Raw genomic sequence first — 13,395 nt, forward strand, 5'->3', positions numbered from 1 at the left:
AATCATAGAATTGGAAGGGATCCACCAACCTCCTGCAATTTCAGAAATCATATATATATAGTTTATGATTTCTGAAATTGCAGGAGGTTGGTGGATCCCTTCCAATTCTATGATTTTTGCTCAACCTTGAGCCTCCCAAGATATTGTTGGACTACAACTCCCATCATCCTTGTTCCCTAGTCCTTCCCGCTAAGGATGATGGGAGTTGTAGTCTTGTGGTGGTGAGGCTCTCCAAGGTTGAGCTTTTCCTCCTCTACCTTTCTATCTCTAGGTTCGCCAAGGGGAGAGCAGCCACTTCCGGCAGCCGTCTGAGGGCGCAGGACCATTTCCGCCCGGACGTCGGGTGCTTCTCAGCTGCTTCCGGGGATCTAAGATGGCGGTGGCGCTGTCGCTGCCGCTCGCGGCGGAAGGGTCTCCCCAAGTCATGGCGGACTGAACGGCAGCGGCTCGCCCCGGGGAAACGGGCTACCTCGTCCCATGCCCACCCAGGTTGGGTGTGACGGGGTCCGGGCGGGAAGCGGGGCTCGCCTGGGCCGTGTGTCGCTGCAGGAGGGAGAGGGGAAGGGTTTCGTGGCGGTGGAATGGGCGCTGGTTGCTGGGGGAGAGTTGGGTTGCTAGGGCCGCGCTTGCTGGGTTGGGAGGGAGAGAGGGGGAGAAGGTCCCTCGGCGCTCCTGCATCTGCGAGGTCTCTCCACTTAGTGGGGCATCGCCTGCATTTGGGAGTTCCCTGCCTATGGAGATCAAGCAGGCGATGCCTGCTGAAATAATAATACTATTATTAATAGTAAGAAGAAGAAGATTTATACCTCGCCCATCTGGCCGGGTTTCCCAAGCCACTCTGGGCGGCTCCCAACAGAATATTAAAAACACGATAAAACATCAGACATTAAAGACTTCCCAATACAGTGGTACCTCGGGTTACATATACTTCAGGATACAGACTCCGCTAACCCAGAAATAGTGCTTCGGGTTAAGAACTTTGCTTCAGGATGAGAACAGAAATTGTGCTCCAGCGGCAGCAGGAGGCCCCATTAGCTAAAGTGGTGCTTCAGGTTAAGAACAGTTTCAGGTTAAGAATGGACCTCCAGAACGAATTAAGTACTTAACCTGAGGTAGCACTGTATATTGCTTGAAATATGGTGCCTTTCACTGTCTCCCCCCACCATGTTGTTACTGGTTCAGAATATTGTATGCTGCTCTAAAAGGTTCAGCTGGGGGGGATGAAGGTGGTCAGTCTCTGGACTGACAAAAACCATGATTTACACCAGGGGTAGGCAACCTAAGGCCCATGGACCGGATGCGGCCCAATCACCTCAATCCAGCCCGCGGACAATCCGGAATCAGCGTGTTTTTACATGAGTAGAATGTGTCCTTTTATTTAAAATGCATCTCTGGGTTATTTGTGGGGCATAGGAATTCGGTCATTCCTCCCCCCACCCCATCCCCAAAAATATAGTCCAGCTCACCACATGGTCTGAGGGACAGTGGACCAGCCCACGGCTGAAAAAGGTTGCTGACCCCTGGTTTACACAGCTTTCATTTAAAGGAGGCAGAGGGTGCTTGAAGGGGGGGAGCTGTAGGATTTTCTCTGATTCCTTTCCACTCTGTTAGTCCAGTCTAAGATGAGCCACCTGCACAGTTGTTCTTAGTCCTGGTGCAAGAGATCCTTTAAACTGGAGATGCCAGGGATTCACAGCCATTGTTTGAAAAAGAGACAAGAGTTTGGGTGAATTCTCCCATTTGCTCTTTACAGCTTAGCGTCCCTTAAATGTTTTCCCTTGACACATCTCATACAGCTGAGCATGAAGGTTTGAGTCAGACAGACAGACAGAGCAGGAGGTGGGGGTAACACGAGTCTTGTTTGCAAATGCATTGATTTGTATTTTAAAATGTTTGGGGCCTTTGGGCTTCCTTAGTTGCTTTTTTAGTGAGATTCTCACCCTTGTTTCTGATGCTTCTGCAGTTCTGCTTCCCTGGCGAGGCACATGGAAGTTTCATCCCAATCCCCCACAGAAGACGCAGCCTGCACTGGTCCCAGTTGTTAAATGAATTCCGTGTCACCCACCTCAGTGCAGTACTTAAGCCAGGATGAGCTGCGCCACTCAGACGGAAGGCAACTCTTTAATCCCAGGTCCAGCAGTCAAGGGGGGAACTACCCAGGGCTCTTCCCCGGAGGGGGTGCCGCACGCAGCCAACATAGCGAGCCTGACGAAGTGGACAAGATCAAAAGCAAGCTCTTCTCTGTCTGGAACAATGTGAAATATGGTGAGTCAGACTTACGGTTGTTGCATGGAAATTAAGGGAAATTATCCTTCTTCTGCTTAGTCCTCCACTTGACAAGTTTAAATAATGTTTGTGCTTCCTTTAAGAGGGAAAACCCCACCAAAGGTGGCATACAATTAAATTACAGAATCGTACAATTATAAAAATATTTAATATTATAAAAATATTAAAAGCTAGAAAAAATGAACCATAAACTTCTAGCCCCAATATTCCAAAATATAGTAGCAGTTTCTGGTTTTAAGTCAGAAGAAAAAAAGGGGATAGTGGTTGGATTCTCTTTTTCAACAGTGCATCCTTATCTTAAAAAATGAACAATTGAAAATTGTTTATTGAGAAAGCTTTGTTAGCCACTAATCATCTATGTCTAGAATCTTAAACCAGAAATTAAACATGTATGCATCTCAATTGTGTTTTAATCAGGTTTTTAACTTAATGTTTAATTTATTTTTTAAATGTTTTAAAGAGTTGCTTTGAACTAATTTTGTTTTATTGTTTTTAAACCACTTTGAAGGTGTTTGTTTTTTGCAACCAAGTGGTATATTAATTTTATGGAATTAAATACTAAATTGGCAGTGTGCTAGTTTTAGCCTACAGTGGCATTGAAGGTATGGCTCTGGGAGTACTCAGTAGAATTATTAGCATTTGGCTTTGTATGATTTTGGGAGACCCAGGATATCCCCAGATTTCAGTGTCATAAGGCTTTGTGGGTTGATGTTGTCTTTGAGAATCAAGATGGCCCCAAACTTCAAGACAATTTGTAGCCTGCACTCTTGAGAGGCCTGATTCTCATGTTGGCCTTTGTCTTGTTGTGCCATGAAGTGACTTCCTTTATTTGGCACGACTCGTCGTGCCATGGAGTGACTTCCTTTGTTTGTGCTGCAAGAGTTCCTCTGAAATTCCTCCATATGTTGAGATCTGGAATTCTGCCATGTCCTCTGGGATATGGCAAATCTCCAGGTCTTGCAACAAAAGCATTCATTCATTCACAAAAGGCACTTTCATGCCAAGCTTACCCAAAATCCCTGTTAGATTTGGAGGCTGAGCACAAGCTTTTGATATGTCAGTATTTGTTTCTGAGAACAGCTGCTAAGTGTGTTTTTTACGAAAAGAGCAGAGAGCAAATGTGTGTAGGAGGCTTACACACCTTGAACAAATATGGCTAGCCTTACTGGTCATGGGGTGGGGAAGATAATATGATTTGGAGAGCAGGTTCTACTTCTGTTTTCTTGTCATCTTGTCATTAGCCTCTGCTGGGCTAATAAAGCTGTCACCTCTTACATGCTTTTCTGGTTGGTTTGAGAACACCTCCTCTGCCGGCTTCTACTTCTGCATTAGCTCCTTGAATCATGGCTGTGGAGAGTGAATGTGAGCACAGAACTATCTGGGTTGGTGAAAATGTCCTATTAAATTCTACTTACAACCCTGATTGTGTGTTTTGTGTTTACAGATAAGGATTTCATATCTTACCCCATGGCATTTAAAAACTAATCCAAGAGGCAGGGGTGGGGTTGGAGAGATTTAGTTCTGCTTTCTTTTTGTGTAATGTTTTACTTGATTGCTTTATTCTGGCGATGGGAGCAGAAATCCACTGTTTCTTCCCTCCCTGTATTTTCTCCTGCACTGAGAGCACCTGCTTTGTATGATTCCAGGTAGCTTCTCTTGTCAGGAATGAACAGGGGCAATTTGGATGGGGTTGCTTTTAATCTGTAGTCGAGGGGCTGAAAAAAATAAAACATTTATAGTGCTCTTTCTACACCTGAGCACTGAGCTTCAGCACATTGTAGAATTCCCCATTGCAGGCACATGCTGGTGAATACTTTATCTGTTCATTTAAGTATTTATAAACCACACTTCTGTAGTAGTAGTAGTAATAATAATTATAATTATAATTACTAGCCAGTGTTCACCATACAAAAGATACAATCATAAGAATGTCAATAAAGCATCAGTAAAAACTTCCATAAGTTGTGTTTGGTTAAAAGAAAATTCCCATTTCAAAGGCCTGTCTAAATAACACCAGGTGAGATTTAACAAAGTTGTTGCATGTGGAGAACGAGATCTGTTCATGCAGGCTATTCTTGGATAGATGCTCCCAGCTACAGCCATGCATTCACGCACGTGAGGACTGAGGTGAATGTGAGAACGCAAACTGCAATAAATAACATTTGAGGGGTGGCTTCTAGTCCATTGGTGGATGTTTATTGGTGGGTAAGCTCTATGGAAGGCAACATCTTAAGCAGAAATGTGCAGGGAAAGGTGTTCCCTCGGCAGAGTGTTATGCAGTCAGGCTGGGTGTGGGGAGTTCTGCCACTGGAGGCCACTGGTTTGGAGGTTAGGTCAAGGCTGGATCTCCGTACCAATCTGCAGGAAGGAAGTGGAGGCCCAGTGTTGAATGCCACATGGTTTGTAACAAACCTACCTGTCTCCTTTTCCTCCCAAGGGTGGACGGTCAAGACCAAAACAAATTTCAGCAAGCTTTCCCCAGTCTACCTCTTTGGACACATCTACCGCTTTGAACGTGAAGGTGAGCGGCTTGGGAGGAAGGGTGGAGGGGATTCCCAGAACTTGGGTTCATTTTCGTTTTGCCATGGTATTGTGCAGTTCCTTCATGCAACCTCTGCCTGCCTCTTCCTCTGACCCTCAACAAGACACTATTGATTTGGTGTAAAAGCCCTCAGTCGAAGGCAATGGATGCATTTCTGAAAGAGGCTGCCAATCCTCTTAGCAGTGCAGGAGTACGGATAGGAGATGGCGACTTTGAAGATCAAGGCCAGGAAGTCCTTTGTTGCTTTTCTCCCTCTGCCTCTTCTTTGTCTTGGATAGCCAAGGAGGGATTACAAGCTCATACCTGCCCTTTATTTCCTTAACGTTTGAGATGTATAGTTTCTTCTGATCCTTATTCATTTATCCTAACTACTCGGATCAGGCTTCCTCAACCTTGGCCCTCCAGGTGTTTTTGGCCTACAACTCCCATGATCCCTAGCTAGCAGGACCAGTGGTCAGGGATGATGGGAATTGTAGTCTCAAAACATCTGGAGGGCTGAGTTTGAGGAAGCCTGACTTAGATGAAGAGGATTATCTTGACAGTACAGCTAGAGAAAGGGGGTGGGGAACTGGATCTGCCAACAGATCCTTTGTGGGCCAGATTTGACAAGTGGACATGGTCACCCACCTGATGATCATCTGATGTCGCAATGACATTAGGGCAATGTTTCATTGGTCCAGCTGTTGTTGGACTACAGCTTCCATCATCCCTGACCACAGGCTTGTGAAAAACCGCATTAGGGGACGGGTACTCTGAATTGTCGGGACTTGGTGAGAGCCCTGTTGGGAACTGGCTGACCGCCTGTAGCACAGCAAGCCTAGCCAGTGCACAATCAGGACTTTGGGACTCACATTTGTGCACTGGCAGCCACAGCTCCACCTGCCCATAAGATGTCAGCTGTGGGGCAGGTGAGCATGGTTTAGGGAAAACAGCCTCACAGGCCAAACTGAGACCTGTGCCGGGCCTGAACTCCCCCGTCTGTGAGCTAGAGGATCTCCCTGTAGATATGGCTGGGGGCATTGTGATGCACAAAGGAAAAGCTCTGCCTCTGGGCTTGTTTGTGTGCTGCTGTTGGCCAGGCCTCTTCCTTACCGGTCTCTGTTCTGCCTTACAGAGGATGTGGAGTGCTTTCAGAAGGACTTTGCCTCACGCATCTGGCTAACCTACCGACGGGAATTTCAACAGTTAGAAGGCACTATGTGGACCACGGACTGTGGCTGGGGCTGCATGCTGCGCAGTGGTCAGATGCTGCTGGCTCAGGGTCTTGTCGTCCATTTCCTTGGCAGAGGTGAGAGGCACAGCTCTGTGTGTGACATGTCGTGAGGGGATCCCTCTTGCCCGCCCCTTCCCATTCCCCTGTCCCATCTTAAAGCATGCATTCACGCATGCAGGTATCTGCAGTGTGCCCCAGAATCACGTAACGTCCCAAAGAGCCATCTAGTCTGAACAGCCCCTCCTCCCATTGCATCTGCCACCTTACCCCAAAATCGATAATTGAAAGAGAGTTGAGCGGTGGAAAAGTTTTTTGCAGAACAAATAGCACTACGAGTTGTGCATAGTTGATTTTACTTGCAAAGCCAAATGGCTCAGCCCACCAGATTCAACCGCCATCCCAATCAAAATTTAGGCTATAATTATTTGCAATCTTGAGCAAGTGAAACGGCGTCACATTTGGGATGCTTCAATGTTTGGGTGGTTAATGGGAATGAAGGGTGCCCTAGTCCTTAGCCTGCTTTTTGGTTTTCTATTCCGCTTTTCAGATTGGACCTGGTCAGATGCCCTTTATACCCCCAGTTTGGTGGAGATGGAGCCCATGAAAGCCACCCCTCTGCCCTGCCCCAGCACAGCTAACCTGCGCCAGGTCCCACCTATCCCTACTGACAAGAGCAGGGGACCCTGGGAGCTGCAGGCCCCTAGGCGCACCTGCAGTCCTGATGAACTGGAAAAGGAGCGTTACCACCGGAAGATTATCTCATGGTTTGCTGATCGGCCTCAAACACCCTTTGGAATTCACCGTTTGGTTGATCTGGGGCGCAGTTCAGGGAAGAAAGCAGGGGACTGGTATGGGCCTTCTATTGTAGCCCACATAATCAGGTGAGAGGTGATAAGACACAAGAAATGATTTGACTTCCAGGAAATAAGTGGGGGTAGGGGTGTTAGATTTTGACCAGGAATATTTGTGCAATGGTCTGGGGCGAATTGCCAGCTCTGGTCAGGAGACCTATATTTGTTGTAAAAGCTCAAATCAAGCTGCTCGGCCAAGAATATTTAGTGTTTCGAGATTTGGCAGTGCAAAGGCTTTCCAATCTACAGAACATCCAGAACTGGCCTGCCTCTGCCACCCCATTTTGACTGGGGTGTGGATCATCTCACTGCATATGGCATCAGGCGATTCAAAGTTTAAGCCATGAGAACAGGCAAAGGTTTTATCTCGTGAATGGGGCTATGAGACCACAGCATTAAAATTAAGAGACAAGTCTTGGCCTGCTGCCAAGGTTTGCAATCAAAGGAGAATGTGTGTCCCTCCAGAATATTAAATTGCATATTTCTGCACTGTGTGTGTATGTGGTCCTGACCCAGAAGTTTCAGCAAAAGGAACAGTCGGTCTTTTCTGCCCCCTCCCTCCCTTCCTTCCTTCCTTCCTTCCTTCCTTCCTTCCTTCCTTCCTTCCTTCCTTCCTTCCTTCTTTCTTTTGTGTGTTGATCCAGCAGTGTTTAGTCAGTGGGAGGGGCACAGATTCCAGCCTGCCTTCTGCTTTGAGTCTTTAGCACTTTGGTGTTGTTGTTGTTGTTTGTATTGGCCGGGGGGGGGGTGTTGAGGGAATTTTTCCCAAGCATCAAAAGCAAAGGAGCCCTGAAGCTGATAGACGGGCTGTTCTGCTGCTCCACTTGCTTTGCTGACCTCGGAAGCTAGAAATCTATAGCTTATTCCTTTTGTCCTCAATCCTCTGGTGGTGGTCTTGCAGGGATGAGGCTGGCTGGAGAGTGGGGTTGGGAGGCAACGCTGTGTCCAACTGAAGTGCACCTTCTCCCCCCTGCAGGAAAGCAGTGGATTGCTGTTCGGAAGCAGGCAACCTGGCGGTGTATGTGTCTCAGGACTGCACAGGTAAAAGGAGCTGAAGGGGGGTGGGGGGTAAGCAGCCCTGCCTGTGGTTCATGAAGCACCTGGGAGGTCATAGCCCAGGTAGCTGGGCTGAGATCCCCTTGGCTGCAGGACCTGAATTCCTTGCTCTGCTGCTTCCCATAGTGTACAAAGATGATGTGGCAAACCTGGCCAATAGAAGCAAAGACAGGACTGCGTGGGACCCTGGCGCCGAATGGAAAGCAGTCATCATCCTGGTGCCCATGCGGCTAGGGGGAGAGACGTTTAACCCTGCCTACGTGGACTGTGTTAAGGTGACTTGGGAATAGGTGTGAGATGGACTCTGGGACTCAAATGGGCACATCCTTGTTGGAATCCAGGCTGATGGCTCTATGGGACGCGGGTCGCGCTGTGGTCTAAACCACTGATCCCCTTGGGCTTGCTGATTGGAAGGTGGGCAGTTCGAATCCCCATGAAGGGGTGAGTTCCCTTTGCTGTGTCCCAGCTCCTGCCAACCTAGCAGCTCGAAAGCACGCCAGTGCAAGTAGATAAATAGGTACCACTGCAACGGGAAGCTAAACGGTATTTCTGTGCACTCTGGTTTCCGTCACGGTGTTCTGTTGCACCAGAAGTGGTTTAGTCCTGCTGGCCACATGACCCAGAAAGCTGTCTGTGGACAAACGCCAGCTCCCTCGTCCTGAAAGCGAGATGAGCGCCGCAACCCCATAGTCGCCTTTAACTGGACCTAACCATCCATGGGTCCTTCACGTCTTTGGCTCTATGGGATAGAATGAAAATGTAACAGTTCTTTAAGGAGGATTGTGCCCATTCTGTGGAAGGAGGGGTGGGGTGGGAAGTTCCTTTGCTGCGTAACGATGGCCAAGTTGTGTAGCCACGACAGAGAAACTGGCTCTCATGAATGCAGCTACTCAAGAAGAGCAGTGAATTAAACATGTTTGACTACTTCCCTGCCCACCCAAGTGCACTTACCAGTTGCATTCCTCTTGCCCTGCGTAATGCTCAAAGTGGGTGGTGGTGTTTGGTGTCTCTCCTGGTCATTCTGCATCAGGGCATACCACAGAGTAGAATCACAGACTCATGGAGTTGGAAGGAACCACCAGGGTCATCTAGTCCAACCCCCTGCAATGCAGGAATCTTTTGCCCAACATGGGGCTCAAACCGATGACCCTGAGATTAAGAGTATCATGCTCTACCAACTGAGCTATTTGTTTCCTTACATCACTGGGCGATCCCCCTTGGAAAGGGAGCTGGTCAAAGGTGGTGTGATTTAAGTTGCTTTCTTGTGCAGGAACTTCTGAGGCTGGATTTCTGTATTGGGATCATTGGAGGAAAACCAAGGCATTCCCTGTACTTCGTTGGATATCAAGGTAAGAGACTTCACTGCGGAGGTGCAGAAATGTCTGGTCTCCCCTCTCCTCCTCCAGATGTTGGGTTATTATGTGCTGCTTTGCTTTTCCCCAAGGGCAGGCACCCCAAATTCTCCACCAAAATGCTTCACCAAAATTGTTAGCATGACATTCATCCATTTCTGTAATTTGCATACATTTTCATCCATACTTGGTCACTCATACGCTCAGTATGGACCAAAATGCAATTGCAGAAGTTACTGAATGTAAGTTAACATGCAGAACTTTGCCATTTTTGTTATTGGTCATTGTTTCAAACATTGGAACTCGAACCCAGAAGTAGGTGTTCTGGTTTGCAAACTTTGCCTTGGAAGCCGAACGTCTGGTGCGGCTTCTGATTGGCTGCAGGACACTCCTTAAGCCAATCTGAAGCCGTGCCTTGGTTTCCCAACGTTTCGGAAGTCAAACAGACTTCTGGAACGCATTCTGTTTGAAAACCAAGGTACGTAAACATTCGTAAACATTTCCTAGTGGTGCACAGTTTAAAGGTGTCCCTTCCTCCCTCATACCCCCACCACACTTATTCATAAGACAAAATGTTGTTGTTATTTAGTCATTTAGTCGTGTCCGGCTCTTCGTGACCCTATGGACCAGAGCACGCCAGGCACTCCTGTCTTCCACTGCCTCCTGCAGTTTGGGCAAACTCATGCTGGTAGCTTCGAGAACACTGTCCAACCATCTTGTCCTCTGTCGTCCCCCTCTCCTTGTGCCCTCAATCTTTCCCGACATCAGGGTCTTTTCCAGGGAGTCTTCACTTCTCATGAGGTGGCAAAGTATTCGAGCCTCAGCTTCAGGATCTGTCCTCCCATAAGACAAAATAGGATCCATAATTGATCTCCCACTTCTCTTGTCTTCCAGACGACACACTTCTGTTCCTGGACCCGCATTATTGCCAGCTCTTTGTGGACACCACTAAGGAGAATTTCCCCCTGGAGGTAAGCAGCTGCTTAGAGCTCCAGGATGGCATGGGAGCCAGTATGTATCATTGAACCTTAGGCACAGCTGTGACAAAATAGTTAACCTTGCATCTGGTGTGGAGAGTTTACAGCTTAACTGCCAAAACATAAATGTGTTTTGTTGCTAAAAATTGAGGAAGCATAATAGCCCTTTTAAGAGAAGTATGGTAAAAAGTAAGTAGTCAAAGCAAGAGCTGGTGTTACATTTCTGACGCTTACAGAAAGACAAAACTGGGCAAGGCATATTTTCATCAGTGGAGTAAAAAACTAAAGGCATTTTAATTTTCCCTCAAGGTCAGTTGTGATACTTATAAATTCTCTACGTGGAGGAGAAACAGGAGAATCGTTGGGTCTATATGCTACAGATGCATTTTTAAAACATGTTTTGAGATGCAGGGTGATATTGAAGGCTTTACTTGTGCAAGATAAATTCTCCACTAGATTTTCCTTCTTGGCTGAGATCAGACAGGACACACACACACACACACACACCCTGGTTGAACTTCAGGCACTTGGTGAATACTTTCTGAAATTCCAGCAGGCATTTTGAACAAGATTTTCTGACTTCATGGATGATTTTAACTGATCTTTTGCAACCTCATTGTACACCACTTAGAAGCTACGGTGATCAGTGATGTATAAATTGGCGGTACTAAATACATAGTCTCTGGGTCACCTTGATGTGAGACAGCTCTGTGAACGTCACGTTTTGCTGTATCCTCTTTTTCCAGTCCTTCCACTGCAACTCACCCCGGAAAACAGCCTTCAGCAAGGTGGATCCCAGCTGCACCATTGGCTTCTACGTCAGCCACAGAAGAGAGTTTGAGGGCCTGTGCGTGGAATTGACACAGGTGAGGGTTATGTTTGCCTTGAGGCAACTCCAAGCCCTGCCAGTGGGGCCAGCTTTGAATTGATGTGTGGATCTGAAAAAACTCAACACTGCTAGGGTTTAGTGGGAGCAGGGTTTGCAGAATTCTGAAATGTGGAAATGTTGAGGGTGAGGGTCTGGTTGAGGTGATTTGAGGCAATGATGGAAGTACAGTCATACCTTGGAAGCCGAACGCCTTGGCACATGTACATTTTGGCTCCTGAATGCTGCAAACCCAGAAGTGAGTGTTCTGGTTTGCGAACGTTCTTTGGAACCCGAACGTCCAGCGCGGCTTCCGTGGCTTCAGGAGCTTCCCTGTTCCCTGTACATGGGAATTGTGAGCTATGGTTTTTTTTCCTAATGATAACTCACAAACGGAGAGGAAGATGTGCAAATTCTTTTGTACAGGGGTTCTACCTCAAGGTGTTAGATCCCTGTAATTCTACACTGTACTTGGACTATCACAAAACAGAGAAGAAATAGACTCTAGCTATATTTTGTTCCGGCATAGAGACCTTCTCATGTTCTCTCTGCCTCAAGTATTCGGATTGTGCCAATTGTCCTCCTTTGTGTCTACTGCAGGTCCTCAATTCTGCGGCTGCCAAAGAGAAATACCCCATGTTTTCCATTGTAGATGGCTGCGCTCAGGACTATGGTTTAGAAGAGCTCTGTTCCCGATTCTCCCAGCAAACTGTGCAAGGGCAGCGGCCCAGCAAGAGGGGCAGGGCGAAAAAGGCAACCACAGAGGATTTTGTCGTCTTATGATTGCTGGCGAGGCAGCCCCAACACCACTGACATATTTATTTTTATTTATGTAGATGCCTACGGCAGCCCTCTCCCTTTTTGATCCAGGAGAGAGGGAGAGTCCCTGTGTCACTCTTGCAGTGACTTGTCTTCTGCTACTCCAGCCTGTAGCAGTCAGGTAGCACTCCATGTCAGAGGCTGCAATTGAAATGTCTTGTGGGGGTTACCAAACTCCTCGATCGTTAGGATGCTGCTAAAAGGAAGTCAAGACACTGGAATAACCCGCAGAACATGGGCAAGCGATATTGAGCACTGAAATGACTGTACAATGGCGAGAGCCAAGGCAGTTCACAGTGAGGAGAGGGAAACCTTTAGCAAGGTGGTTCTGGGTTGATTTTCTAAAAGTAGGTTTCTGTCTCTTCGACTGAGAGTTCAAGGCAACTTCATTAACTACACAGAGAACTCAGTCCTGAACTCAGGGCCAGGCTATTAACCCGTGCATTATTGCGCTCAAGTTGAGGTTCTTTGCTACTCTGCTTGTGTGCTTGCTTCTCCCCATCAATTTGTTTCAGTGCACTCCATAGGCCCATAAAAGAAGAGGGAGGGGCACAGCTTGTCTTGTCTATTTTTTAACTGAGGTGTATGTATAGAGACAAATCTGTATTCACTTAAATTGAGGGATGAAGACTTTACAAGCTAGAGGTTGTTCACTGCTTAACAGGTGGCTGGGGAAGAACAAAAGAGACACAAGGCCTGTTTGGTTAATGATGTATTGGGTGGACTTGAATAATTAGTATTATGACATGGTTTCAAAGTGTAGAGGAAGGTCTCCCTTTGGAAGGAGGCTAAAGAAGAGTGGAGGGGACAGTTCAGGTTAGTATCGGGGGAGAATAGGATTCCCTACAGAGATGCATCCCTGGGATAGATAGAGCCTTGCATATTGGTTGAGAGATCCATGGCAAAAGGGTATTAAACAACCACCTGTATACTTTACCCTGGAGACAGTTGCTTGAATTCTCTTTCCCCTCCCTGCACTTCCTCTGCCTTATCAGTCTTTCTTCAGCAGCTGCTAAAGCAAAGGTTAGACTGACAACTCTCAGAAGTGGGCTTGGGTGCTCTTCTGCTTTTCTTAACTCAGGTGTGTTTGTGGTCAGCCACGTTTGCTGTGTGGATGACTCTGCTGGCAACCCAGACTCCCCCCTTCAGAGGCAACACTCCTCCTTCCAGATCTGTTTGATCAATAAAAGCTCTGCTCCAACAGGTGTACTTTTACGGTGTAGCTTTTCATTGACCTGGCTACGACTCAGGAACCAGTTTACTGGCAAAAATCCTTGCTTCTCCAAACCAGAGACTGCCTGGTCCAACCCCCTGTTCTTGTAGTGGATTTGGATTTGATATCCTGCTTTATCACTACCCTAAGGAGTCTCAAAGCGGCTAACAATCTCCTTATCTTTTCCTCTCCCACAACAAACACTGTGAGGTGAGTGGGGC

The 13,395-nt window shown here is 47.2% G+C and overlaps 1 protein-coding gene across 1 annotated transcript; it reads left to right on the forward strand.

The window, feature by feature from the left end:
- The first annotated feature begins 330 nt into the window (after positions 1-330).
- ATG4D (autophagy related 4D cysteine peptidase) lies at positions 331-13,170 on the forward strand. Its single transcript, XM_081894422.1, has 11 exons — positions 331-489; positions 1,964-2,265; positions 4,724-4,807; positions 5,943-6,116; positions 6,589-6,922; positions 7,869-7,933; positions 8,075-8,223; positions 9,219-9,297; positions 10,195-10,271; positions 11,024-11,143; positions 11,743-13,170. Exons 2-11 carry the CDS (start codon positions 2,046-2,048, stop codon positions 11,923-11,925), a joined length of 1,485 nt encoding a protein of 494 aa, XP_081750548.1. The 5' UTR covers positions 331-489; positions 1,964-2,045; the 3' UTR covers positions 11,926-13,170.
- The last annotated feature ends 225 nt before the right edge of the window (positions 13,171-13,395 follow it).

This window comes from Podarcis melisellensis (genome assembly GCF_964234715.1).
Source record: "Podarcis melisellensis genome assembly, chromosome: 17".
Classification (NCBI taxonomy): Eukaryota; Metazoa; Chordata; class Lepidosauria; order Squamata; family Lacertidae; genus Podarcis; species Podarcis melisellensis.

What these genes read in the sequence shown, in the direction of transcription:
- ATG4D (XM_081894422.1), top strand. Translation starts at nt 2,046, where the DNA reads ATGAATTCCGTGTCACCCACCTCAGTGCAGTACTTAAGCCAGGATGAG. An exon ending in CTGGAACAATGTGAAATATG is followed by an intron (nt 2,266 to 4,723) that starts GTGAGTCAGACT and finishes TTTCCTCCCAAG; the next exon opens with GGTGGACGGTCAAGACCAAA. An exon ending in TGTGTCTCAGGACTGCACAG is followed by an intron (nt 7,934 to 8,074) that starts GTAAAAGGAGCT and finishes TGCTTCCCATAG; the next exon opens with TGTACAAAGATGATGTGGCA.